Genomic DNA, 27,699 nt, shown 5'->3' on the forward strand with positions numbered 1-27,699 from the left:
ATGTTGATAATATTGGCTGGGTTCGAAATTTGTTTTTTTTTTTTTGTGGGAAATCGTATGAATCAAACTCTGCCCCCATTATTTGCAGGTGGTCTTCATTTTGCAGATTAAAAAATATTATTTTTTGTCTATAAATTATTAAAACAAAAAGTCGAAGCGAATCTATCTAGAAAACAAGAAAACAGTATTGAAATACCCAGCAAAAATTTTTGGAAGTTCTTCTAACGGCACGACTTTAAAGCACTTCCAAAAATTTCCTCCCAAAGATGTTCTTTATTTTAACTGCACAGGAATGTCATTTGAGTCAATTTTTTTATAACTCGCATTTGTCATATTTTTAATGGGAAATTTAAAATTTTATTGTTTCAAATAGGTTAAAAACAGATTAATAATTAATAAAATAGTGCAAATTATTTAAATTTTGCCGAAAAAAAACCAAGAAACCAAGAAAACATTACTGAAATACCCAGCAAAAAAATTTGGAAGTTCTTCTAACGGCACGACTTTAAAAGCACTTCCAAAAATGTCCTCCCAAAGATGTTCTTTATTTTAACTGCACAAGAATTTCATTTGAGTCAATTTTTTTTATAACTCGCATTTGTCATATTTTTAATGGGAAATTTAAAATTTTATTGTTTCAAATAGGTTAAAAACAGATTAATAATTAATAAAATAGTGCAAATTATTTAAATTTTGCCGAAAAAAACCAAGAAACCAAGAAAACATTACTGAAATACCCACCAAAAAATTTTGGAAGTTCTTCTAACGGCACGACTTTAAAAGCACTTCCAAAAATGTCCTCCCAAAGATGTTCTTTATTTTAACTGCACAGGAATTTTATTTGAGTCAATTTTTTTATAACTCGCATTTGTCATATTTTTAATGGGAAATTTAAAATTAAATTTTTTCAAATAGGTTAAAAACAGATTAATAATTAATAAAATGGGGCAAATTATTTAAATTTTGCCGAAAAAAAAATGTTGAACCCTTTCTAGAAAATTGGCAAATTTTTGAAAATATTTGATGTCGAACGTTTCGGACAAGCGTTGTAATGCATTAAAAATCATAAAAAAAAAATGTTAAAAAATATTTCTTTGTCAAAATATCAAAAAATTTCTTAATTCACATCCAAAACACATCCAAAACATCTGCAATATATGTAAAAAAAAAACAAAAAAGTCTTTGGTCGAAGCAGGGATCGAACCCACGACCCTTGGCATGCAAGTCGGACGTAATAACCACTGCTCCTCGGTGCCAAACTAAATGTTTGTTTCTGTTAAATAAACTTTGTTTATTATGTTCGTGGGCGCCGCAAGCTATGCTATATAAATATAACTTATATGGATATTTATCTATTGATGACCATAACAGGTACATAGCTCAGTGGTTAGTGTGTTGGCTTACAAAGTGCATGGTCCGTGGTTTGATTCTCCGTCCAGGCGAAAGGTAAAAAAAATTGTAAAAATTTATAAAATCGTATAATTTCTTCTACATTCTTGGTATTACAGGAAAAGGTGTTAAGAACTAAAAAACCTCGTGGATGTGAGAAAGATATGAGGGAAAATGCAATTAGCAAGAAAACAATGTTTTTTTTTTTTTGAGTAATGCTATGGTCACATTAGGCAAATATTTGACAGAAATCAAAAAAGAATCCGTCGCCAAACACAAAACAAGCAAACATTTTTAGCTCATATTGAATATATAACATCATGGCAGGATTATTTTCCAAAACTCATATCCAGATATTTGCAAAATGGTTCTGGCAAATTGTTTGACACTCATTTTGGTCAAATATTTGCCTAGTGTGACCATAGCCTTAGTCTTTATGAAATTGTTTTTACATCCTGGAAAAGAATAAACGTTTATCACAAAAAGTATATACTTTTCTTCCAAATACACTTCCTTACAGCGAAAAGCAAATGAGAAACGAACTTTGTTTGTCTAAAATTTCGTTTGGGAGGAAAGAATTATTTTTTTGCTTGCATTATTTTTAAAATTTTCATACAATTATATGATTTATTACCCCGTCATTTTTCTTGTATATAAATCTGTTTTTATTATTTAACTTAATTCCACGTGATAATGTTATTGTTATGAAATTTTTCCTTAGTTCCTGAATGCCTTTTTTAAATAACGCAAAAATAAATCAACATAAAATATAATGAAAATTCTTTAAAATATATATATATACATTTAGCTACAATTACAATAAAATACCTAAAGTATTTGTTTATTATTTTCAATTCTAATTCTGTTTATGCCAAATTTATTTATAACCATTAAATTTTTTAACAAAAACAATCGATTAACTTTTTATTTTTTTTTTGAAAACAGTTCGTCAATCTCGTGATGTTTAGAAAAAGAAAATGCGAAAAGTCAACTATATTTTTATAATTCTTTTATAGGGAACACCTGTCTTTAGAAATAAATAAATACACAAATTAAAACAAAAAAGAAAATTAGTAGATAACGTATTTGAGTTTTAAAACAAAATTCAATTATCGGTCATGGGCACCATCAGATGTTGGTTTTAGTCGAAAAAAATGGCATTTGTTTTTATATAAATCAAGAAAACAAATTTAAATAAAATGCTAAATGTTTTTGAGGGAAATTTTGAAAATTTGTTCATAGCAGTAACTTAACCTAAATTTTAAACAAATTAAATTTCTTTTTGTTGTAAAGTTTTGTAATCACATATGCAAAATGTTCATACTCGTTCACCTTTGATTTTTAAGCGTAACATAAAGGTGAAATAATATAAAAATCAATTTAATTAAATGTAATATATTGAAATAGAAAAAGTAAACTATATTATATCAAAATAAAAACAATAATAATAAATATACATAATAAATAAATTAAGATAAAATAAAATAAACTAAATCTAAAGTAATATATTTATTATTAATAAACGTATTTTTGATTAAATCGAAATTTTATCTTTTTGTTAAATTTCGCTTGATATTAAAATCTTATTGGATCTACACATTTAGTGAATTAAAATAAAAAATAAAATTATCAATGTAACCTATTGTTCGACATATTTCAAAAGTTTTTTATTTCGGATGCGGTTGTCCAAAATGAAACAGATTTCTAAGAGTTTGTCCGGGACTGGTTCCTCAGGACCTGTCTATGGAATGCTCCTGCTAAATTGTTCCAGGATGTGTCCTTTGGAATGAGTCCAAGACGTGTCCTAAAGTGTAAATTTACCCCGTCAATGACAAACCCATGTTGAAAGTGACTGGTCCCTTCCATACGTTTTGACCAGAACTGGAACTGGTCCATACACACCAAGGACTAGTCCTGTACCGATTCTGTGGTTGATACATTTCCCGTAGGGAATATAACTAAATTATATTAATTCGAACTATAAATTGGAAAAAATGCTACTTAATTAAAACGACGTTGTATGATTTGTTTTATTCAATTGCATTTTGCCATTAATTAATTTAAATAAATTCGAAATTAAATAACAATACTAAAATCAAATTAAATTGAACTCAATTAAAATTAATTTAATTTATATAAATAAAATTAAAATTATTAAAAATTAAATAAAAAAGCATAAAACTTTTATTAAATAAAACAAAACGAGGTAAATGAAATAAGGCATAATAATATATTTTAATTTAATTAAAATCTAAATTAAATAAATATAAATATATTGAACTAGAAAAATGAATCTGAGCTAAAACTTTGTATAATTTATTTTAATAAAATTGCATTTTTTCTTTTATTAAATTATTCTATTTTAAATAAATTCGAAATTAACTAGCAATACTCAAACTAAATAAATAAATTAGAAATTAAATAACAATACTAAAATTAAATTGAACTCAATTAAAATTAATTTAATTTTTATAAATAAAATTAAAATTATTAAAAATTAAATAAAAAAGCATAAAACTTTTATTAAATAAAACAAAACGAGGTAAATGAAATAAGGCATAATAATATATTTTAATTTAATTAAAACCTAAATTAAATAAATATAAATATATTGAACTAGAAAAATGAATCTGAGCTAAAACTTTGTATAATTTATTTTAATTAAATTGCATTTTTTATTTATTAAATTATTCTATTTTAAATAAATTCGAAATTAACTAGCAATACTCAAATTAAATAAATAATTTTGAAACTAAATAACAATACTACAATTAAATTAAATTGAACTCAATTAAAATTAATTTAATTTTTATAAATAAAATTAAAATTATTAAAAATTAAATAAAAAAAACATAAAACTTTTATTAAATAAAACAAATCGAGGTAAATTAAATATGGCATAATAATATATTTTAATTTAATTAAAACCCAAATTAAATAAATATAAATATATTGAACTAGAAAAATGAATCTGAGCCAAAAATTTGTATAATTTATTTTAATTAAATTGCATTTTTTATTTATTAAATTATACTAATTTAAATCAATTCGAAATTAACTAGCAATACTCAAATTAAATAAATAACAATACTAAATTTGAATTAATTTAATTTATATAAATAAAATTATAGTTATTTAAAATTAAATAAAACAATTAAAAATTTTTATTAAATAAATCAATTCCATGTAACTTAAATATGGCAAAATAATATATTTTAATTAAATTAAAAAAAAACCTTAACAAAATTATAAATGAAGCAAAACTTATGAAGTATTTTAACTCAATTGCTTTTTTTTAATTTTCAATACTCAAATTATGATTTAAATTGAACTAAATTAAAATTATATTAATTTATATCAATAAAATTAAAATTATTTATTAGGTAATTTCATAGTTTCTTTTATCTTTTAATTTATATACATAAATAGTATATTGTATAATTTAAAAATTAGCATACAATTTGAAACAACCATTATCCTTAAAAGAAATTCTGAGTTTAGCATTTTCAATTAAAAATTTAATAATTTTCTTAGGAAAATCAAAATTTTAATTATAAATTTCATAAAAAAAATACTTTTTCTTATTTCCCAAATTTGGCGTTTGATATATTGTTTGCTAAAATATATAAAACAAAAATAAATTATTTTATGGAATAATTTCAATAGTTTCTTTTATCTATTAACTTAAATACATAAACAAATTTTTATAAAAAAAAAATTGAAAATAACATAAGTTTTTATATGATTTTTTGTTCATAAAATTAGCCTAATGTAACTATTATTTATTTATTCAAAACACAATTATCCTTAAATGAAATTGTGATAATAGTGTTTTTAATTAAAAGTTCCGATTTTTTTCTAAGATAATCCTAATATTTGTTATAATTTTCATTCTCATTTCACAATTTTGACGTTGGGTGCTTTTTTTTGACAATCTAAAATAAGAGATAAGCTTTTTATTTACTTCTATTGCACATTTGCTTCCTCCCTTATCTTTTTAAAAGTCAAATTTAAAAAACAACAAACAAAATAAAATAATTTTTATCTGCAAGTGTTGACCCTCTCAATGGTATATATTTTCTTTGTGGCTAACAAAGCTCTATAAAATGAAAAAAAAAAAAACAAAGCAAATACCAAAAATTCTATTTCATACGATTTAAGGTTTCCTTTAGTCTCAGTTTAAGAAGAAAATATTAATTATACCGCCCTCCTTATAACGGCCACTTCAGTTCCTTTGACGTTGAACTAATAACCCCTAGTGTACTATATAATATGAGTTGGGAAATGAATTTAATACTGGAATTTATCTTAGGCATGAAACAGTTAATTGGTAAATTGAATGACCTATGGCCCGAACATAGTGTGGCCCTTTCCATTCCAAAGGAAATTGACAAGACGAAGGAGAAAATTCAAGGTGTCGAAGAAGTGGAAGGTAATGAAATAAACCAAAAAAATTAAAAAAAAAATGTACATGGTGAAAAGGTATAAACTAGCCACCACCAAATAGTTAAAAAAATAAAAGTGATAAATTCTAAAACAGCACAAAAAAAAATTTCACGAAAATTTTTCCAATTAAAATCTTAATTGAGTTTTAAAAAATATTCAATTAAATATTTAATTGAATCAACGATTTTTTTAATTGAAATAAAAATCAATCACACAAATTAATAGTATCAATTAATTTTTTAATTGGATCAATTAATTTTTAATTGACCGTCAATTAAGTTTTTAATTGATACTATCATTTCTGTGATTGAAGACATTTCAATTAAAAAATTAATTGGATCAATTAATTTCGTGATTGATTCAGAAATTTTTTTTTGTGTGAGGATAAAGTACGATACTGGAGTCTTACAATTTGGGAAAATTAATAATTTTGTAATTGTAAATTGTAAGGATCAAATAGGTTGGAAAAAAAACGGATGGACAACCAGAAATTTAGTGAGAAAAGTAGGATTAAGTATCGTACCAACGTACTAGTGTTTGCTGTATTTTACAGTTTTTATACCCTCCACCATAGGATGGGGGTATATTAACTTTGTCATTCCGTTTGTAACACATCGAAATAATGCCCTAAGACCCCATAAAGTATATATATTCTGGGTCGTGGTGAAATTCTGAGTCGATCTGAGCATGTCCGTCCGTCCATCTGTTGAAACCACGCTAACTTCCGAACGAAACAAGCTATCGACTTGAAACTTGGCACAAGTAGTTGTTATTGATGTAGGTCGGATGGTATTGCAAATGGGCTATATCAGTCCACTTTTACGTCTAGCCCTCATATAAACGGACCCCCAAATTTGGCTTGCAGACTCTCTAAGAGAAGCAAATTTCATCCGATCCAGCTGAAATTTGGTACATAGTGTTAGTATATGGTCTCTAATAACCATGCAAAAATTGGTCCACATCGGTCCATAATTATATATAACCCTCATATAAACTGATCCCCCGATTTGGCTTTCGGAAGCCTCTAAGAGAAGCAAATTTCATCCGATCCGGCTGAAATTTGGTACATGGTGTTAGTATATGGTCTCTAACAACAATGCAAAAATGGGTCCACATCGGTCGATAATTATATATAGTCCCCATATAAATCGAATCCCCGATTTGGCTTGCGGAGCCTGTAAGAGAAGCAAATTTCATCCGATCCGGCTGAAATTTGGTACATGGTGTTAGTATATGGTCTCTAACAACCATGCAAAAATTGGTCCACATCGGTCGATAATTATATATAGTCCCCATATAAATCGAATCCCTGATTTGGCTTGCGGAGCCTGTAAGAGAAGCAAATTTCATCCGATCCGGCTGAAATTTGGTACATGGTGTTAGTATATGGTCTCTAATAACCATGCAAAAATTGGTCCACATTGGTCCATAATTATATATAGCCACCATATAAACCGATCACCAGATTTGATCTCCGGAGCCTCTTGGAAGACCAAAATTCATCTGATTCAGTTGATATTTGGTACGTGGTGTTAATATATGGCTTCAAACACCCATGCAAAAATTGGTAGAAATTATATATAGCCCCCATATAAAACGATCCCCAGATTTGACCTCCGGTGCCTTTTGGAGAAGTGGTCCATATCAGAAGTGGTCCATATCAGTCCATAATCATATATAGCCCCCATATAAACCGATCCCGAGATTTGGTTTTGGAGCCCCTTGGTACATTGTGCTAGTATATGGCCGTTAAAACCATGCCTAATTAGGTCCATATCGGTCTATAGTTATATATAGCCCTCAGATAAATCGATCCCCAATCGCACAAAAATTGGTCAATATCAAGTTCATAAGTGTATATTGCCCCCATATAAGCGACCCCCATATTTCAATTCTGGCTCCCTACGTACCGTGCAAAAGTCCATATCGATTCGTAATTATTGGTAAACTTACTTACACCTAATATATACCACGTATGGACTAACTCACAATTTAGAAAACGATTTAAGATACCACAACCCAAGTAATTCGATTGTGGATGACAGTCTTTCGTAGAAGCTAATACGTTATCCATGGTGGAGGGTACATAAGATTCGGCCTGGCCGAACTTACGGCCATATATACTTCTTTAAGAGTATCTTGTGAACATTAAATACACGCAGAGAAGGAATATGATCACCCCAAATATGTTTCAAGAGCAAAATGTTATTTTGGAATGGTGAATACGGAACATTTTTGTCGCGAAAATATTGTTTTCTCGGTAAACATATACATGGTTGCCGAAATCAGCTACATAATTTTCCCAAAAATAACATGGTTGCGACAATCATATCCAATGTTCACCGTTGCTTTGGAAACATGTTTGGGATGATCATATTCCTTCTTCGGGTGTATATTTCAAGCGGACGGGCAACTGGTGCCACATAAACGTAATTATTAATTGGGGTCTAGGACGAAAGATTGAAACGGCTCCATTTTGTTTTCTGCCCCGTCTATATGATTTAGCAGTCCACTCTCATATGTTTGTATCGGCCGGCTAGGGTCCTAATTCCAGATTCAATTAAAATTTCCATCGAACGATTAGTTGTACAATCATTCATATAGTCTAATTCAGAGAATGAAGCCGCCGAGTCGCGCCGCCGATTTCAGTCGCCGCCGGCCATTTTTTGCCAGTCGACGCCGCCACCGAATATGTCGGCTCATCTCGACTCAATTTTAGCCGCCAATTAATCAAAAATATTAGTTTAAATAAAAAACTTTATTAATAATTGTAGTAATTTTAGTAAAAATGTTGACCCTTTCACCCCCAATCAATCTATTTCAAAGTGTTATAATAATTTTGCAAAAATTTACCTCAGAAAATTTGAATGAAATGTAAATTTGATTGTAAGTTTGGTTGTACAATTAATCTCATTACCATTCGAATAACTTCAAATTGATTGTATAATGGATAATTGTCCGCCGCCGAAGAGACTTATTTAAGTCGGCTTAGCTGCCGCCGCCGGATGCAAAAATTTAATGTCAGCCGCCGCCGACAAAAATGGGTCGGCTTCATTCTCTGGTCTAATTCATGTTATTAGTATGGAAATATCAAAAGCGAAGCAAAAATTTTCACTTACAGGATCTTTGGATGTGTGTCCAACGAGCCACTAAAATGCCATATGGCGCTGAGGTCAATTTTCTTAGATAATGAAATATTATAAACGTTTTGATAAATTAATAAAAAAAAATTAACCCTCTTTTCAAAATTCGATTATTTTCAAACAAAAAGAAATCTTTGAAATCATATTAATTTACCAAATAAATTTGAATATAATTTTTCTTTTATTTAGCAAAGTTTTAAAACAGAAAAACTTCTTTATTAAATTTTTTTTAATCTCAAAATCATTGTCTTTTCAAAAAGAAATCTTTTAAATCAATTTTAATGTAATTTTTCTTTTATTTAGCAAAGTTTTAAAACAGAAAAAGTTCTTTATTAAATTTTTTTTATCTCAAAATCATTATTTTTTCACACAAAAACTAACTTATTTTTTTTCTTTCCACCAATTAACAGGCAGAGATGGTTCAAAAATTACCACAGTTGTTGCCACTCCCGGCCAAGGTACCGATCGTGTACAAGAAGTTTCCTATACAGATACAAAGGTGATTGGCAATGGCAGTTTTGGCGTTGTTTTTCAGGCAAAACTTTGCGATACCGGGGAACTGGTAGCCATTAAAAAAGTTTTACAAGACAGACGATTTAAGGTTCGTATATCGAGATCATAAAGCAAAAAAAAAAAATAAACATTTTATATATTTTCCCCTCTAGAATCGTGAATTGCAAATTATGCGTAAATTGGAGCATTGTAATATTGTTAAGCTCTTGTATTTCTTCTATTCGAGTGGTGAAAAGGTAAGTTTCATAATTCCTGCTTTAAATCCTTACAACACTATACTGTAAAGAGCTATAATGGACATAACCTACCCATATATCATAGGAAGATATCACATATTACTCTCCCTCTCTGTCTGTCTCTCTCTGAGGCAGAGTCCCTGATTAGTGATTGTCCGTTGTTTCGTCTGATATTATATATGAAAAATATACATTAAAATAAATTTAACAATAAATCATAGCATGTTTAAAGCGTAAGATTTGTTGTAACCATAATTTTTCTCTACATATAAAATATCCTTTTCTAACCATTTAATCTTTTGTAAAAGCTCAGAAGAAATATCAGGGATATTTCTTTTTATAAAATATATATTTATTTAGTTGTATTCTTATTTTTTCATCTACTACCCTTATTGTCGTTTTTTCAAAAGAAAAAGCAGGTTTATATTTTTTTTATAAACAATATATTTTGTTGTATTTTTCTTATTTTTTTTTTTTCATCTATTACCCTACCCTTATTGTCGTTTTTCATTCTCTATTTTGTTTTGTAAATTTTTCTGTTAATATTATTTTTTTTTCTAATTTACCAATTTATATAAACAAAACAACAAATTTCAATTACTATGTGCGTGTGTCTGGGTACTTCTGGGTGTGTGTGTGTGTGTGGGGAAAATCAACCAACATCTTGACCACCACCACCAAACCCCCATCTAAAACGACTCAACTAATATATACCCAATACCACTACCTCCAACAAAAACAAATCATCAAAATTGAAATATCCAAAAATAACAATAATCGTTTAAACCTACAAACTAACTTCTTGATTGTGGTGACATTGTCGTATGTTTTTATTTATTTATAAAAAAAAAAAATAATTAACATATTTCTTTGTTATTTCAACAATGAAAATGAACATTTCTACAACACTTTAATGTATGTTGACAAATGAAATTGTAAAATTTTCCGAATAAAACCAATCACAAAAAAAAGTTAGCAGAATTTCCCATTGATGTGGGCATATTAGCTTCGGTTCTAAAACCTCAGGTACCTATTAAACCATCATTTACTTTTAAGTATGAAACACAACAAATCAACCAAAAAAAAAATCGATAAACTCATAATTTTCAGCAAGAGTCGTATTCAGAACTCGAAATGTTATATTTTCACATTCAAAATAAAAGCCCTCCTCATATAATATATTGCTCTAATCAAGAAAACCAATTGTTGTGTGTGTATGCCAGAGAGCGCCCGGAACAGGAATTTCAGATCATGCATTATATTTTTGTAAATGGCTTTTTTCCAAAGTTATCACAAGAAATCATTTTCACCACATATATACCAAATTCACCTCATCCAGAAATGTCCTTTTTTGAAAGAGTTAATAGTTGTTTTGTTTGTTTTAAATTGCATAACATCAAGACATAATTTTGTTATGAATAGTTATGCATGAATCACTTCTTGTTTTCTTTATTAATATTCTTCAAATATATTGGTGAAATTATACCATGTATTCCCAAATGTTTAGATTTAAAATTAAATAATAATAATAAAAATCTCTTTAAAGTGTAAAGGTGGGTACTACACGGACTTTTTCTTGTTCAATCATCATTTTGCACTCACTAACATCGATTAAAAATATTTGATATAGTTAATTTCTACAATTGATTTTTATTTTAATTAAAAAAAATACTTAAATCAATTAAATTTTTGATTGAATTGTTTTTTAATTCAATTAAAATTTTCATTGGAAAATATCCCAGCAAAAAAAGCGTCGCCAAAAAAGTAGTGAAAATGGTCTTTTTGAATCCGGAAGTGGTGCAAAATTGACGCAGAATCGATGAATTTAACATGGGTTTGTCATACACACAAAAATTTTTTTTTCTGATTCAATCACGAAATTAATTAATCCAATTAATTTTTTAATTGAAATGTTTTCAATCACACACAAAAAAATTTCACGAAATTTTTTCCAATTAAAATTTTAATTGAGTTTTAAAAAATATTCAATTAAAAATTTAATTGATTCAAAAATTTTTTTAATTGAAACAAAAATCAATCACAAAAATTAATAGTATCAATTAATTTTTTAATTGAATCAATTAACTTTTTAATTGACCCTCAATTAATTTTTTAATTGATACTATCATTTCTGTGATTGAAGACATTTCAATTAAAAATAATTTGGATCAATTAATTTCGTGATTGAATCAGAAAAAAAATTTTTTGTGTGCACAGAAATGATAGTATCAATTAAAAAATTAATTGAAGGTCAATTAAAAAATTAATTGATCCAATTAAAAAATTAATTGATACTATTAATTTTTGTGATTGATTTTTGTTTCAATTAAAAAATTTGTTGATTCAATTACATTTTTAATTGAATATTTTTTAAAGCTCAATTAAAATTTTAATTGGAAAATTTTTTGTGAAATTTTTTTCTGTGTAGGACTGATGACCACCATTTCAACAGCCGTTGCACTGAATACTTGATACTATTAACTTTTGTGATTGATTTTTGTTTCAATTAAAAAAATTTGTTGATTCAATTACATTTTTAATTGAATATTTTTTAAAGCTCAATTAAAATTTTAATTGGAAAATTTTTTGTGAATTTTTTTCCGTGTAGGACTGATGACCACCATTTCAACAGCCGTTGCACTGAATTTGCATCACTTCTTAAGGTGTGATGCGAATCCGAAAAATTCTCATTTTAAATTATAATTCCTCGCAAAAAAAAAAAACCCAATACATTTTTGACAATTTTTTTTTTTATAAAAAAAAATAAAGTAATAGGCTCCGCTATAGAAAATCCATAAATCAAAATCTGGAAATTCTCCATCCTTAACACAAAAATCTGGAAATTCTCCACAAAATCCTAAAAACAAAAATTTCGTTCCCATCCACGAAAATACAAAATCCTCCATACTGTCAACAATGTTGCCAAATTCCAAAAATTGCATTTGAAATGCACATTTGTATACTCTCAGATGGACTCAAGTAGTTCTAAAATTATGGAAAGTTAACACTGAAAAAATTTTATGGCAAGCACAAAGATTTCATGTCCTTAAGCACGAATGTGATTTTCTGATTTGAATTTCTCTGATATAAAGATTTTTTACTTGACCAAATTTGGCACACTTTTTCATTGAAGTCGATTTATCCTTTTAGTTAGATGATTCGACTTTAAAATGGATATATTAAATCAATTTTATATTAAATCCATTTTGGCTGTAATGAAAAATTCTTCAAAATTAATGAAATCGCCTTCCTTGAATTTTAGTGTCTTGACCACAAAACTTTCAATAGTAGACGTATTTCAAAGCGTTATTTTAAATCCAAAACGTTATTTTAAATCCAAAACGTTATTTTCAATCCATAAATCTGGAAATTCTCCATCCTTAACACAAAAAATCTGGAAATTCTCCACCAAATCCTCAACTCAAAATTTTCGTCCCCATCCACGAAAAAAATCCCCATACTGTCAACAATGTTGCCAAATTCCAAAAATTGCATTCGAATTTTTTATAATAATAATGACATTTTCTATACTTGAACTTAAAATTTGAATTAGGAATTTTAAGTTGAAAAAAAAAACAGATCGAAACCCCAATAAATTAAGATTTGTGACCTAGAATCAAGTACGCAACATCTAAATTTACGTTTTCTCCCCCCCGTGAACATTAACAATACTTACGTGAAAGTTGAGAAAACATTTGTTAAGTCGATAGTTTTAGTTGCTAGTGCTTAAATCTATTTTTAATTATTGTAATTTTTATCATAATAAATATGCCAATAAATTACAAAAAAATGGGAATTTTTCCAAACGTAAAATGGGGGACATTTTCTTTTATATGGGGAATGTAATTAAAATCAAAAGTTGAACTATTTTCCAACTTTGGAAATGTTAACATTACAATTTTGGAAAATATCCACTATTCTTAATTCTTAATTTTTGAGAAAAAAAATGGAAAAAACAAATGTTGCATTTTTGTTTACATACACCCAGAAAAAAGGGGTCTAATGCCAACTGAACTTTATTTTACTTCATGAAGATTAGTTGATTTTAGTTAAATTTTGCTCAATATGAGTAAATATTCCTTATTTGAATAATTTTTTACTAACTTTAATGACGTGAACTAAAAATAAGAAAAAAAGTTCTATACAAATATAGTGCACAATTTTACTAAAAAATAAAATAGTTCATATTTTCCTAAAATGGCAGAAGTTTGCTTAAATTGAGTTCATAAGTCTCTCAAATGAGTAAATTTTACTAAAATTGTACCTGTCATGAACTTCGTATAGCGCTAAAGACATTTTAACAATTTTTAAATCAAAAAAAAATAATAATTATTTTTAATAAATTTTCTTCAATTTGACAAAAAGTATTAACTTAATTAGAAAACTTTTTTTGTTAAAATTTTCTAAAATAAACCTACATTTTCTTCCACGGTGGGTTCACTTGTTTTGGGTGTATGACCTTTTATTTCTTTTTGTGATTTGTATGAAAACCTAGAAAGTTTACCAAAAAAAATTATTCCTAACAATAATATTGGTTAAAATTGGAAAATAAACCCTTTTACCAAAAACATACACAGTTTTTTGTGTAAAAAAACACTTTTACTTATTATTACAATTTTATACGAGCTTTATAGACAAGAAGTCATAGGAATTGGTATCATAACTATATCATAACTAATATAAATTAGCATACACCGAAAAAAGTGAATTGTTTTATAGAATGAACTACCACGCACGAAAATTGAACTAAATTTTACTCCACATTTTGAGATTTGCACAAAACGAAAATTACATCATCTCATAGAAGAAAAAATTAATTAAAAGTAAAGAAGAAAATCATTGGCGCCAAATCATGACCATTTTAACCATACAGTACTTCATTCTTACTATTTTTGGGAATCGTACACACAAATTTTTTTTTCTGATTCAATCACGAAATTAATTGATCCAATTAATTTTTTAATTGGAATGTCTTCAATCACAGAAATGATAGTATCAAAATAAAAAATTAATTGACAATCAATTAAAAAATTAATTAATCCAATTAAAAAATTAATTGATACTATTAATTTGTGTGATTGATTTTTCTTTCAATTAAAAAAATTTTTGTATTAAATTAATTTTTAATTGAATATTTTTTTTAAACTCAATTAAGATTTTAATTGGAAAAATTTTCGTGAATTTTTTTCTGTGTACTAAAATTTTCATTTGTTTTAGTTCATATTGAATTTATGTGTACGGTCATTGAACTTTATACTCATGTTTAGTTCATAAAATTAAATTAATTAAATTTTTAATTGAATATTTTTTTTAAACTCAATTAAGATTTTAATTGGAAAAATTTTCGTGAATTTTTTTCTGTGTACTAAAATTTTCATTTGTTTTAGTTCATATTGAATTTATGTGTACGGTCATTGAACTTTATACTCATGTTTAGTTCATAAAATTTTTGATACATACTTAAAAAAAGTAAGATTTGTCGAAAATTTCGATAAAAATAAAAAAATTTAACTACAAGCAAATAATTTTTTTCCAATAAAAATAAGTTAAATTTAGTGTTAGTTTAACTACGGAATTTTTTTTTTCTGTGTATAAGATAATTTCGAACAAAATAAAAAAATTTAACTACAAGCAAATAATTTTTTTCCAATAAAAATAAGTTAAATTTAGCGTTAGTTTAACTACGGATTTTTTTTTCTGTGTATAAGACCAAAAAATGTGTCATCTCCCCCGGCCATATTCATTCTGAAGGCTATAGAAATTCGCTATAACCGACAATGGAACATGTACAACTGTTGATTCCTATCTGGCATTTTATTTCCAATAATTTAATAATTCTAAATAATTTCTTCTTGTCCGATAAGCTTATATAAATTGTAACAATATGTAGAATAAACACAATTTTTATTTAGAGTATTTATAGTTTTTCTCAAAGAATTTTGGGGGTTAATACCCCCAAATAGTCGATTCTATTCTGAACATTTCAAAATGTTGTTTTTATAAGTTATACGAACTTCCGATTAGTCTATAGAAAATATAAAACTAATGAATATTAAAAAAAAAGCATCGACCCATTACAATCATCTTCCCCATTAATATTACATACTTTTTCATACACTTCAAATTCATTTCTAGCTTTACCCCCATATTTACTGTTCTATTTTATGTAAAGTTACAATAGTACGGAAGAATATCCTTATTATTATAGTTTATACACAAATCCTTAATAATCAAATGAAAAATCCTTTATAAATTCTCTAATTTACCTATTTGCACTAATTTTGTGTACTGTGTAATGTCTAATAGTTTACTATGATATTTTTGCTGATAATTTCGTTTCCAATTTTTTGTCATTTCCATTATTTCATTTACTCCCATTTCTATATAATAAATTTAATTAATTTGTATTTTAAATTTTTTTCTCTTTTATCTATTTTAGAGAGATGAAGTGTTTTTGAATTTAGTACTCGAATATATACCAGAAACCGTATATAAAGTGGCGCGTCAATATGCTAAAACTAAGCAAACAATACCCATTAACTTTATAAGGGTAAGTATCAATTAAAAATAAAAGACTTTAATATAAGTATTATTAATAGGTCATTCAACATAGATAGCGCTATATGAGCTAAATCTAAATTTTTATTTGGCCCCAAATTTAAGAAGGAAAACTAGTAGTTTGATAACATATTTCCGGACACAGCATGGGGAAAATTAAGCATGGCATAAGTCAGTTTAAACGGGGGCAAAAATCTAAAAATTGGACTTGGGTATCGATATCGACATGCGCGAGGTCCAATGGGGAAAACATTTTCATCGAATGAAGAGGTTATTGCCGTAATAGAAAACTAAAACAAATAAGGATGTTATTAATTTATATACACGGACGAAAAAGACAGTTTTTCATATGTTTGGGTGTAAAAAATTATATATTTGGAACTCAAATTTTTTAACACAATTAAACGGGTGCAAAAATATAAAAATTGGACTTCGGTATCTATATCGACATGCGCGAGGTCCAATGGGGAAAATCATGTTCCTCGAATGAAGAGGTTATTGCCGTAATGGAAAACTAAAACCAATAAGGATGTTATTAATTTATATACACGGACGAAAAAGAGAGTTTTTCATATGTTTGGAACTCAAATTTTTTAACACAATATTTTTAAGTGGAAGCATATAATGTTCATAAACTAGCATAACATGTTTGAGACATATATTTTAATATGTTAGAACATATTATGTTTGGGACATAAACTGTTTGTAAATATAATATGCTTAGATGCAAACATATATTAATTTAGCCTATAAAAGCCTATAAACATATATGTGTTTAGAAAGAGAGGCCTAGAGAGTATGAAAAGAAAATTTCATTAAAAATTTGTTATACCAGTGTATGCCCTAAGGTGAAGCATAACATGTTTGAACAATACAAACAATATGTTGTTTGCACCAATCCTGAAAATATATATACTTGAAGCAAAATGTGTTTGGGGTATATGTTGTAGAAGCGATTTTTTTTTGAGGGTGTATGTGTCAGGTCGCAGATCATATTAAAATAATTCAAAGGGCTATGTATCTGTGAGTTAACCATCCAAATAGAGTATATAAAAATTTGTTTTCCATATACACCTTTCGTGACGCTATCACGGTTGGTAGAAATCTATAAAAAGTGGTAGATTTTTTACTGTTGTTAGAATTATATAGATATTATTTTGAATAAATTTTCTACAAAACAAATTCGATCAAATTTTATAAACAAATAAATTTTTGAAAATATTTTCTACAGAAATTTTGTATATAAATAAAATTTTGAGAATTTTTTTATTTTGTTTGCTTTTTTTTTTAAATAAAACTTTGACCAAATTTTTTATAGAAATAAAATTTTGAGAAAATTTTCTATAGAAATAAAATTTTGAGAAAATTTTCAATGGAAATAAAATTTTGAGAAAAACTTCTATAGAAATAAAATTTGGAGAAAATTTTCTATAGAAATAAAATTTTGACAAAATTTTCTATAGAAATAAAATGTTGAAAAAATTTTCTATAGAAATAAAATGTTGACAAAATTTTCTATAGAAATAAAATTTTGACAAAATTTTCTATAGAAATAAAATTTTGAGAAAATTTTCTATAGAAATAAAATGTTGACAAAATTTTCTATAGAAATAAAATTTTGACAAAATTTTCTATAGAAATAAAATTTTCAGAATTTTTTTTATATAAATAAAATTTTGAAAAAATTTTCTATAGAAATAAAATTTTGACAAAATTTTCTATAGAAATAAAATACAATTTTTTTTATAGAAATAATTTTGACAAAATTTTCTATAGAAATAAAATTTTGAGAAAATTTTATATAGAAATAAAATTTTGACAAAATTTTCTATAGAAATAAAATTTTGAGAAAATTTTCTATAGAAATAAAATTTTGACAAAATTTCCCATAGAAATAAAATTTTCAGAATTTTTTTTATATAAATAAAATTTTGAGAAAATTTTCTATAAAAATAAAATTTTATATAGAAATAACATTTTGAGAAAAACTTCTATAGAAATAAAATTTTGACAAAATTTTCTATACAAATAAAATTTTGACAAAATTTTCTATAGAAATAACATTTTCAGAATTTTTTTTATATAAATAAAATTTTGAGAAAATTTTCTATAGAAATAAAATTTTGAAAAAAACTTCTATAGAAATAAAATTTTGAGAAAATTTTCTATAGAAATAAAATGTTGACAAAATTTTCTATAGAAATAAAATGTAGATTTTTTTATAGAAATAATTTTGAGAAAATTTTCAGAAAATTTACTGTAGAAATAAAATTTTGACAAAATTTTCAATAGAAATAAAATTTTATATAGAAATAAAATTTTGGGAAAATTTTATATAGAAATAAAATTTTGAGAAAAACTTCTATAGAAATAAAATTTTGAGAAAATTTTATATAGAAATAAAATTTTGAGAAAATTTTCTATAGAAATAAAATTTTGAGAAAATTTTCTATAGAAATAAAATTTTGAGAAAATTTTATATAGAAATAAAATTTTGAGAAAATTTTCTATAGAAACAAACTTTTGAGAATTTTTTTTATAGAGATAAACTTTTTAGATTTTTTTATAGAAATAATTTTGAGAAAATTTTCTATAGAAATAAAATTTTGAGAAAAACTTCTATAGAAATAAAATTTTGAGAAAATTTTCTATAGAAATAAAATGTTGACAAAATTTTCTATAGAAATAAAATGTAGATTTTTTTATAGAAATAATTTTGAGAAAATTTTCTATAGAAATAAAATTTTGAGAAAATCTTCTATAGAAATAAAATTTTCAGAAAATTTACTGTAGAAATAAAATTTTGACAAAATTTTCAATAGAAATAAAATTTTATATAGAAATAAAATTTTGGGAAAATTTTATATAGAAATAAAATTTTGAGAAAAACTTCTATAGAAAGAAAATTTTGAGAAAATTTTATATAGAAATAAAATTTTGAGAAAATTTTCTATAGAAATAAAATTTTGAGAAAATTTTCTATAGAAATAAAATTTTGAGAAAATTTTATATAGAAATAAAATTTTGAGAAAATTTTCTATAGAAACAAACTTTTGAGAATTTTTTTATAGAGATAAACTTTTTAGATTTTTTTATAGAAATAATTTTGAGAAAATTTTCTATATAAATAAAATGTTGACAAAATTTTCTATAGAAATAAAATTTTGACAAAATTTTCTATAGAAATAAAATGTTGACAAAATTTTCTATGGAAATAAAATTTTCAGTTTTTTTATATAAATAAAATTTTATATAGAAATAAAATTTTGAGAAAAACTTCTATAGAAATAAAATTTTGAGAAAATTTTCTATAGAAATAAAATGTTGACAAAATTTTCTATAGAAATAAAATTTTGAGAAAATTTTCTATAGAAATAAAATATAGATTTTTTTATAGAAATAAAATTTTGAGAAAATTTTCTATAGAAATAAAATGTTGACAAAATTTTCTATTGAAATAAAATGTAGATTGTTTTATAGAAATAATTTTGAGAAAATTTTCTATAGAAATAAAATTTTGAGAAAATCTTCTATAGAAATAAAATTTTCAGAAAATTTTCTGTAGAAATAAAATTTTGACAAAATTTTCAATAGAAATAAAATTTTGAGAAAATTTTATATAGAAATAAAATTTTGGGAAAATTTTATATAGAAATAAAATTTTGAGAAAAACTTCTATAGAAATAAAATTTTGAGAAAATTTTATATAGAAATAAAATTTTGACAAAATTTTCTATAGAAATAAAATTTTGAGAAAATTTTATATAGAAATAATTTTTTTTTTTGTAAAACAGAGTGTGAAGCTGTGTACACCAGAACAAATGTAAATTATAATAGTTTAATAATTTATTGTTTGGTTTTGTTTGTTAGTGATTTTTGTAATGAAATTTAATAAAAAAAATTCTGTTTTTTGTTTCACTTCAGCCTTGAAAACGGTTTTGACGAAGTCAACCGAAATATAGAAATAAATTTTTGAGAATTTTTTTTATAGAGATAAACTTTTTAGATTTTTTTATAGAAATAATTTTGAGAAAAATTTCTATAGAAATAAAATTTTGAGAAAATTTTCTACAGAAATAAAATTTTGAGAAATTTTTCTATATAAATAAAATGTTGATAAAAATCTCTATAGAAATAAAATTTTAACAAAATTTTCTATAAATTCAATATCTTTAAAAAATTTTAATTTTCATACCCAAAAATTGTCACAGGGTCCCCAGGGTCATTCATTCAGTTGAAGAAAAAATTTTTTTTTAATACAAACCACATAAATTTGATCAAAGACTTCAAAATATATATTTTTTTAATTGGGTAGATTTGTGGTAAATTTTTCTTCAAAATTTTGGTAGATTATTTTTGACACGAGTGGCAACCGTGTTCGTCCATATTGAATATATTTAAGTAGTAATATTTATTATTGTTTGCTTTGTTTTTTTAATAAAATATTGACCAAATTTTCTATAGAAATAAAATTTTGAAAAAATTTTCTATAGAAATAAAATTTTAACAAAATTTTCTATAAAATCAATATCTCTAAAAATTTTAATTTGCATACCCAAAAAATTGTCGCAGGGACCTCCGGGTCATTCATTCAATTGAAGAAAAAATATTTTTTTTCATACAAACCACATAAATTTGATCAAAGACTTCAAAATATATATTTTTTAATTGCGTAGATTTGTGGTAAAATTGGTAGATTATTTTTGACACGAGTAGATTATTTTTGACACGAGTGGCAACCGTGTTGGTTACCATATTGAGTATATTTATGTGATAATATCATTGCCTACTTTTAGGAAAATAATGTTAAAAAGTAGAATGGTAGAAAAAGTCTACATTCTCAAAAAATTAAAAAGAAATAACAAAAGAATCCATAAATAGACCGTCTGAAAAAAATCACCAAAAATTAAAACAATATTTCTTTATTATTTTTATTTTTATTCGGATTATTACCAAATCTTATATAGAAATTGTAGTAGGGTACATTTTATTTAATATAATTTTATTTTCAAACATCAATACATATATGTACATATCAATACAATACATAGGAAGCCTATTAAGTGCTATAATAGATGTATCGTAAAATTACATGTAACTTTTTTACAATTCAAAATCTTTTGTCTCAAATTGTCTCATTAATTAAACCACAGGATTATTTTTTTTTTCTGGGTGTTTAATTTTCATACCTCAATTGTTTGGATTATTATTAAATTTTCAAATTTGTTTTGTTTTAGCTTTACATGTATCAATTGTTCAGAAGTTTGGCTTACATACATTCATTGGGTATATGTCATCGTGATATTAAACCACAAAATTTACTATTGGATCCAGAGACCGCTGTATTAAAATTATGCGATTTTGGCAGTGCTAAACAATTGTTGCATGGCGAACCAAATGTCTCATATATCTGTTCACGATACTATCGTGCCCCCGAATTGATATTTGGCGCTATAAATTATACCACAAAAATTGGTAAGTTATTTCTTATACCAAAAAATATAATACAATAATTTATGGATATATTTATTTAATTTATTTAGATGTATGGAGTGCCGGTTGTGTATTAGCAGAATTACTTTTGGGCCAACCCATATTCCCCGGCGATTCCGGTGTCGATCAATTGGTTGAAGTGATCAAAGTTTTGGGCACACCTACACGAGAACAAATTCGTGAAATGAATCCCAACTATACGGAATTCAAATTTCCACAAATTAAGAGTCATCCATGGCAGAAAGTAAGTAAACCTAAATAATCGTAGACGATTCAATTCAATTCCTCTATGCCATCTCCTTTAACCTATTCCTGGCTCAATTTCATAAGTGATATTTATTTCTCCAAAAAGAAAAAAAACAAAATGTAGACCTAATAAAGCATTTTACTATGGTAGACACAAAACATGGCTATATTGTTTTCATTTGCCCCTCTGTATTAACAATATTTTTCTATTCTATATATGCCTTTAACAATTATTTATTTTTTAATTTTAATTTCTTGTCTTAACTTGTCTAATTGGAAAAACAATCCACTATTTACAGTCTTTACTTGAGCGTACCCAATTTCCAAATGCCCTAAACCAGAAACAACGTTTAAGAGTAAGCTTCTTCTTCTACTTCAAGTGACCATACACTTTACACCATGAACCCATAAACAAAACCCCGGCATTTCGAACCTTGTAAACTATTACCACCACCACTACCACATGCGCAGGGTGATGGAAGGAATACGCACCAAAAGGAAAAACGCATTAAATAAGAGTTTTAAATTTTAATTTCATATTTTAACTTTTTTTTTTTTAATTGGTCAATTGTTAGTCGAATCTAACCTCAAAAGTTGCGTTTTTTGGCACAAAAAATTTTCCTAAACCCTAACTCTTAGTCGAAAGTCTAAAGAGACATTACCACAATATTTTTTTACACTTAAAAAGCTTAATTTCGTTTTTCATACCGCTTCAAGCGATAAGGTTTTGTGTGTTTTTCTTTCGCTAAAACTGCGTTGATTTTTGTTTTATGGCATTTGGCTCATTAGACATGAAGACACTGCTCAGTAAATAAGTTTATATGTTTGGCTCTGAAAGGCTTATGGAATTGCCTTAAAAACACACATATTGTATATATGCTTTAAATTTTTATGCTTTACATTGTTAATGTAATAACGTAAGACTGATAATGCTCAATAACCATACAAGTGGGCTTTAGTTTTAAAAACTAATACTTGACAAGTGGCTGTGTAATATTTTTTTGAAACTACTGATAAACAGTAAAACAAAACACGTGTTTTGCTTATTATGCAAATAAATGCATGTATATAATTTTTGTGCAAACTAGCCATAAAGTTTTACCGATTATATTGTGTCACAAAAAATAAAGGGGAGAAATGTATATGATATGAAATCACATAAAGGTTAATCTTGTGTAGCATTATGTTTTTTTACATTATATATTTTTTTTTACTCTAATCTAATTTACATTAGAAAACCATTTGTTGTACAAGTCGTATTTTGAGAGCAAATATGTATTTTTTAGATCAAATTTGGTACCAACCGTATCATTACTTGAATTTTCATCTTAATGATCTGATGGGAGTTTTTATTTACCTATCATCAGTCGTTTTACGTAAAATTTCTTAAAACCCTCAATCGGTAACCATCCCTGGTGCAATTGTTAGCATACGCACCTTGCATGCAAAGAGTAATAATTTCAATCCCAGTTGCACGCAAATACCCAAAAAATTTTCAGCAGTGGATTTTCACCTCTCAGTAACGCTGATGACATTTCTGAGAGTTTCAAAGCTTATCAAAGTGATTTCATAGCAATGTGAAACACCGGACTCGGTTTAAACATAGAATCCGGTAGCACTCGTTGATAAGAGAGAAGTTCACCACTTGTGGTATCCCCATGAACTGAATATAGTCTAAATGAGCCCAGAATAACGGGCTGCAATTCTACAGAAACTAACGATCCTTTATCAAAGCCATCAGTAATGAACATTTAATGATTTCGTTAAGTTAGAGATGAGTTTGCAGTTGTCCAAAGATTTTACAAAACATTCTAGATAACAGTAAATCAGAGAGAATAAAAAGACAAGAGAACGAAGCTGTGAAGCGAAACTGCGTCAGTAGGTGGCAGTCAGTGTTGCCAGTATTTTTCTGGCTCTTATGCCCAAATTGTCATGTTTTCGTCCCCAAAAATCCCCAATATAAACTTAAATTCCTCACAAACATCTCCAATATATTTTTGACAAGTTTTTTTACCTTCTGTTTTCTTTTTGTAAATTCAAGCTCGAAGTCAGAGTTTTATTTTCTGGTTTATTTTTTTATAATTCGATATTTCGATTTCCTTCGGAAATCATCAACGGGAATAAAATAAATAAATAAAATTAAAACCTATGTCACTGGTGTTGTCCTCTCATTCTGTTAAACAAACAAAGCAAAAGGCTTTGCTGTAGAAAATCACTAATAAAAAAATGTCAAATCCAGCAAGCTGCAATATGATCAAGATTTGAAACCACAACACCAAAATGCTGGAGATATGAAAATGGGAATTCGTTCACCTTGTATTTATGAACGAAAATTAACTTCTAAATATTCATGTAGTAAAATTGGATGGCATCACTTTGCCAAAATTGGTAGAATTCTACCAGAAATGGTAGATTTTTTATAGTTTGGTATTTTGGTAGATTTTGCAAAGAGGTACTTCATAAATTTTCTATAGAAATAAACTTCTGACAAAATTTTCTATATAGAAATAAAATTTTGAGAAATTTTTCTACATAGAAATAAAATTTTGAGAATTTTTTTTACACAGAATTAAAGTTTTGAGAAAATTTTCTACATAGAAATAAAATTTTGACAAAATTTTCTACATAGAAATAAAATTTTGAAAAAATTTTCTACATTGAAATAAAATTTTGACCAAATTTTCCATATAAATAAAATTTTGACAAAATTTTCTATAGAAATAAAATTTTGAGAAATTTTTCTATAGAAATAAAATTTTGAGAAAATGCTCAATAGAAATAAAATTTTGACAAAATTTTCTATTAAAAGAAATTTTTGGCAAAAAAAAAGGAATAAAATTTTGACAAAATTTTCTAGATAGGAATAAATTTTTGACAAAATTTTCTATAGAAATAAAATTTTGTTAAAAAAGATTAAATCGATTTCTCGAAAAATCCCCACAAAAATCCCCAAATTTATGGAAATTCCCCAACAAATCCCCAAGTCCCCAACTCAGAAATTTCGTCCCCATTCACGAAAAAATATCCCCAATTTGGGGGAAAATCCCCAATACTGGCAACTCTGGTGGCAGTCATGACAAAGATAATTGAGTATAACAAGATTAAGCATTGTGCTCTTATAAAGAGAAAACAAATGTCAAGGTGTAGAGGGCTATGAGAAAAAAAATTGTTTTATTTGTCAATTTTTTCCAAAGCAGCTCTGCCCAGGAATAAAATTAAACGGCAATATTCACAAAAAACCATAATGAATATTCGCTTTAAAATACACATACGTTTTATTTTAATTATCTACAATCGTTTTGGTATTGCTTTTGTGGGTTTTTATTCAGAAAGTTATGAAAATACAAATGTTATGATATTTTCCGACGCAAACGGCAGTACATTTGAGAGAAACGTCGACGCAAACTTTATGATATTTTGTTGGCAGAGTCCTCTGGTGCTTCAGTTTTGCTATGACAAGACTGCATCTTCTTCTCAATTATCTTTGGTCATGAGGAACATTTCTCTAATATCATGCAGTTTTTGTCGGCGCTTCTCTCAAATATCATACAATTTGCGTCGTCGTCACCCAGTTCAGTTCTCTGCCGGCTTTACGAAACATAAGGAAAATAGGATTTAAAATCTACTTTGTAATAACAAATGTTCTATTATATAAATCTTTTCATTCTATTAAATTTTTTAGGAGACTATTTTAAATTATAACTGCCGATGCCTTTATAAAGAATTTATCAAAACAGCGCTTCGACCGCAACGTCGGTTACACCAAAGCTGCATGCATTGTGCGACATCTATGCGGTTGAGATTTGTTGTTTTTGTAGAAGAGAAATTGTCGTCCTCTTGTATTTTTATTCTCTCTGAGTAAATATGTGAGGAAGTTGCCAGACTTCCCAACACATTTGCTTTGTAGTTTCGTGGAATGTAATGAGCTTTGCAGTCATCTCGTTTAGAGATTGGCGGCAGTTTATGATCAGAATATAATCCATTGTGTTTTGTATAGCTGGCATTATTTTGACGGCGCATAGCCTTACTGCCGTTGTTACAGCTGATGTTTGGCGATTAGCACTAAAGGTAGTTTTTTGCTAATGTCGTTTTATTGAAGCTACGCAGAAAAAAAAAATCTGGAAAATTTTTCCAATTAAAGTCTTAATTCATTTATTCATTTAAAAATTTAATTGATTCAACAAATTTTTAAATGTGAAAGAAAAATCAATTAATTTTTTAATTGATACTATCATTTCTGTGATTGAAGATATTTCAATTAAAAAATTAATTGGATCAATTATTTCGTGATTAAATCAGAAATAATTTTTTTTTGTGTGTAGAGACCAATCTGGCTTCCCTAACCTATTCTTCAATAGTTCAATCATTTCTATGAGCTACAGAATATTGTTGCACTGATATTATTTCCAGAACATCTAATAAGTGCAAAACACCAGTTTGAATATTTGGTAATGAGACGTTTCTTAAATTCACTATAGCCTTTTATTGTGATTATATTATTTCAATAGTATCCAGAGTCTTAAGAAGGAATGGAAATCGGCTTATTGGATGGAATTTATTCGTTTATGAATGGGAATGTTTTCCTTCGTAATAAAAAAAAATCGCATTCCTCCAATTTTTTCTGAAATAAGACCGGTAATATATTCGCTTTGTGCGATTACTTTATTGAAATAATTCGATTTAAAAAGGAATAGTTTAAATAAATTGATGCGCATTTCCTTTTTCAATCTAGCTTTCGTTAAGATTTAACAGGAATAAGTTTGTTTTCATTTATTTTTGAAGTGAAATAGGTTTCTGCACAAATAGGCTTATTTAATTACCTTTTATTTATATTAATTTATATTAATTATTTTTTTTCGAGGTGCTACATTGTCCTTCAAATAAATGAAGTAAAATAGATAAGAATTGTTTAAATTGTTTAGTGTTAAGTAGAAATCCTGTGTTCGTTATTCCCTTCTGTAAACAAATCTCTGAACAGGCGTATACATTTTTTCCTTAGCAACTGATTTAATTAGAGAACATTTAGGGCATGTTGCTCAATCTCTTGTAAATTATTTATCGTGGTGATAAAACAGCTGATCCCATACAAAATGCTTACTAACCGGTAATTTATCCTCTCATTAAATATTAATCGGAGGATGAGAAACTGGTTATTAAAATGCTTATTTTCTCAACAGGTACAAAATGTACCAATTGTCCTTTATCAATAAAAAAAACCCAAATTTTTGCAAACATTTTTTTAATGATTTTGCTATAAAGCTTTTTGTTTTTGTTTTTCTGTGTTTTCTACTAAAACTCCTAATAACCTTAAATACTTAACTCTCCTTATCCCAACTAATAAAAATTAAACCTCCTAATACCTCACTCATACCTATAACACCAACATTGTTTTATGATTTATTGTTTTAATTTCTTCATAAAACTCTATTTTCTAGGTTTTCCGTATACGTACACCACCAGAAGCTATAAATTTGGTATCACAACTATTGGAATACACACCAAGTGCACGTATAACTCCATTGAAAGCATGCGCCCATCCATTCTTTGATGAATTACGTCAAGAAGGTAATCATACATTACCAAATGGCAGGGAAATGCCTCCACTATTCAACTTTACAGAACATGGTAAGATGAAATAAAATTTGTATTTCAATTTTAAAATTTTTTTACTTAAT

The 27,699-nt window shown here is 26.4% G+C and overlaps 1 protein-coding gene across 3 annotated transcripts in view; it reads left to right on the forward strand.

The window, feature by feature from the left end:
* LOC142227931 (uncharacterized) overlaps positions 1–27,699 on the forward strand; it is a 101,904-nt gene that overhangs the window by 53,982 nt on the left and 20,223 nt on the right. For all 3 annotated transcript variants that reach the window (XM_075298169.1, XM_075298170.1, XM_075298171.1), the window contains exons 3-8: positions 9,389–9,579; positions 9,644–9,727; positions 16,167–16,277; positions 21,523–21,760; positions 21,829–22,022; positions 27,460–27,649. In XM_075298169.1, coding sequence (XP_075154284.1) covers positions 9,389–9,579; positions 9,644–9,727; positions 16,167–16,277; positions 21,523–21,760; positions 21,829–22,022; positions 27,460–27,649 — 1,008 coding nt within the window. The remainder of the gene's footprint in view (positions 1–9,388; positions 9,580–9,643; positions 9,728–16,166; positions 16,278–21,522; positions 21,761–21,828; positions 22,023–27,459; positions 27,650–27,699) is intronic.

Source organism: Haematobia irritans, chromosome 3 (assembly GCF_050003625.1).
Source record: "Haematobia irritans isolate KBUSLIRL chromosome 3, ASM5000362v1, whole genome shotgun sequence".
Lineage (NCBI taxonomy): Eukaryota > Metazoa > Arthropoda > Insecta > Diptera > Muscidae > Haematobia > Haematobia irritans.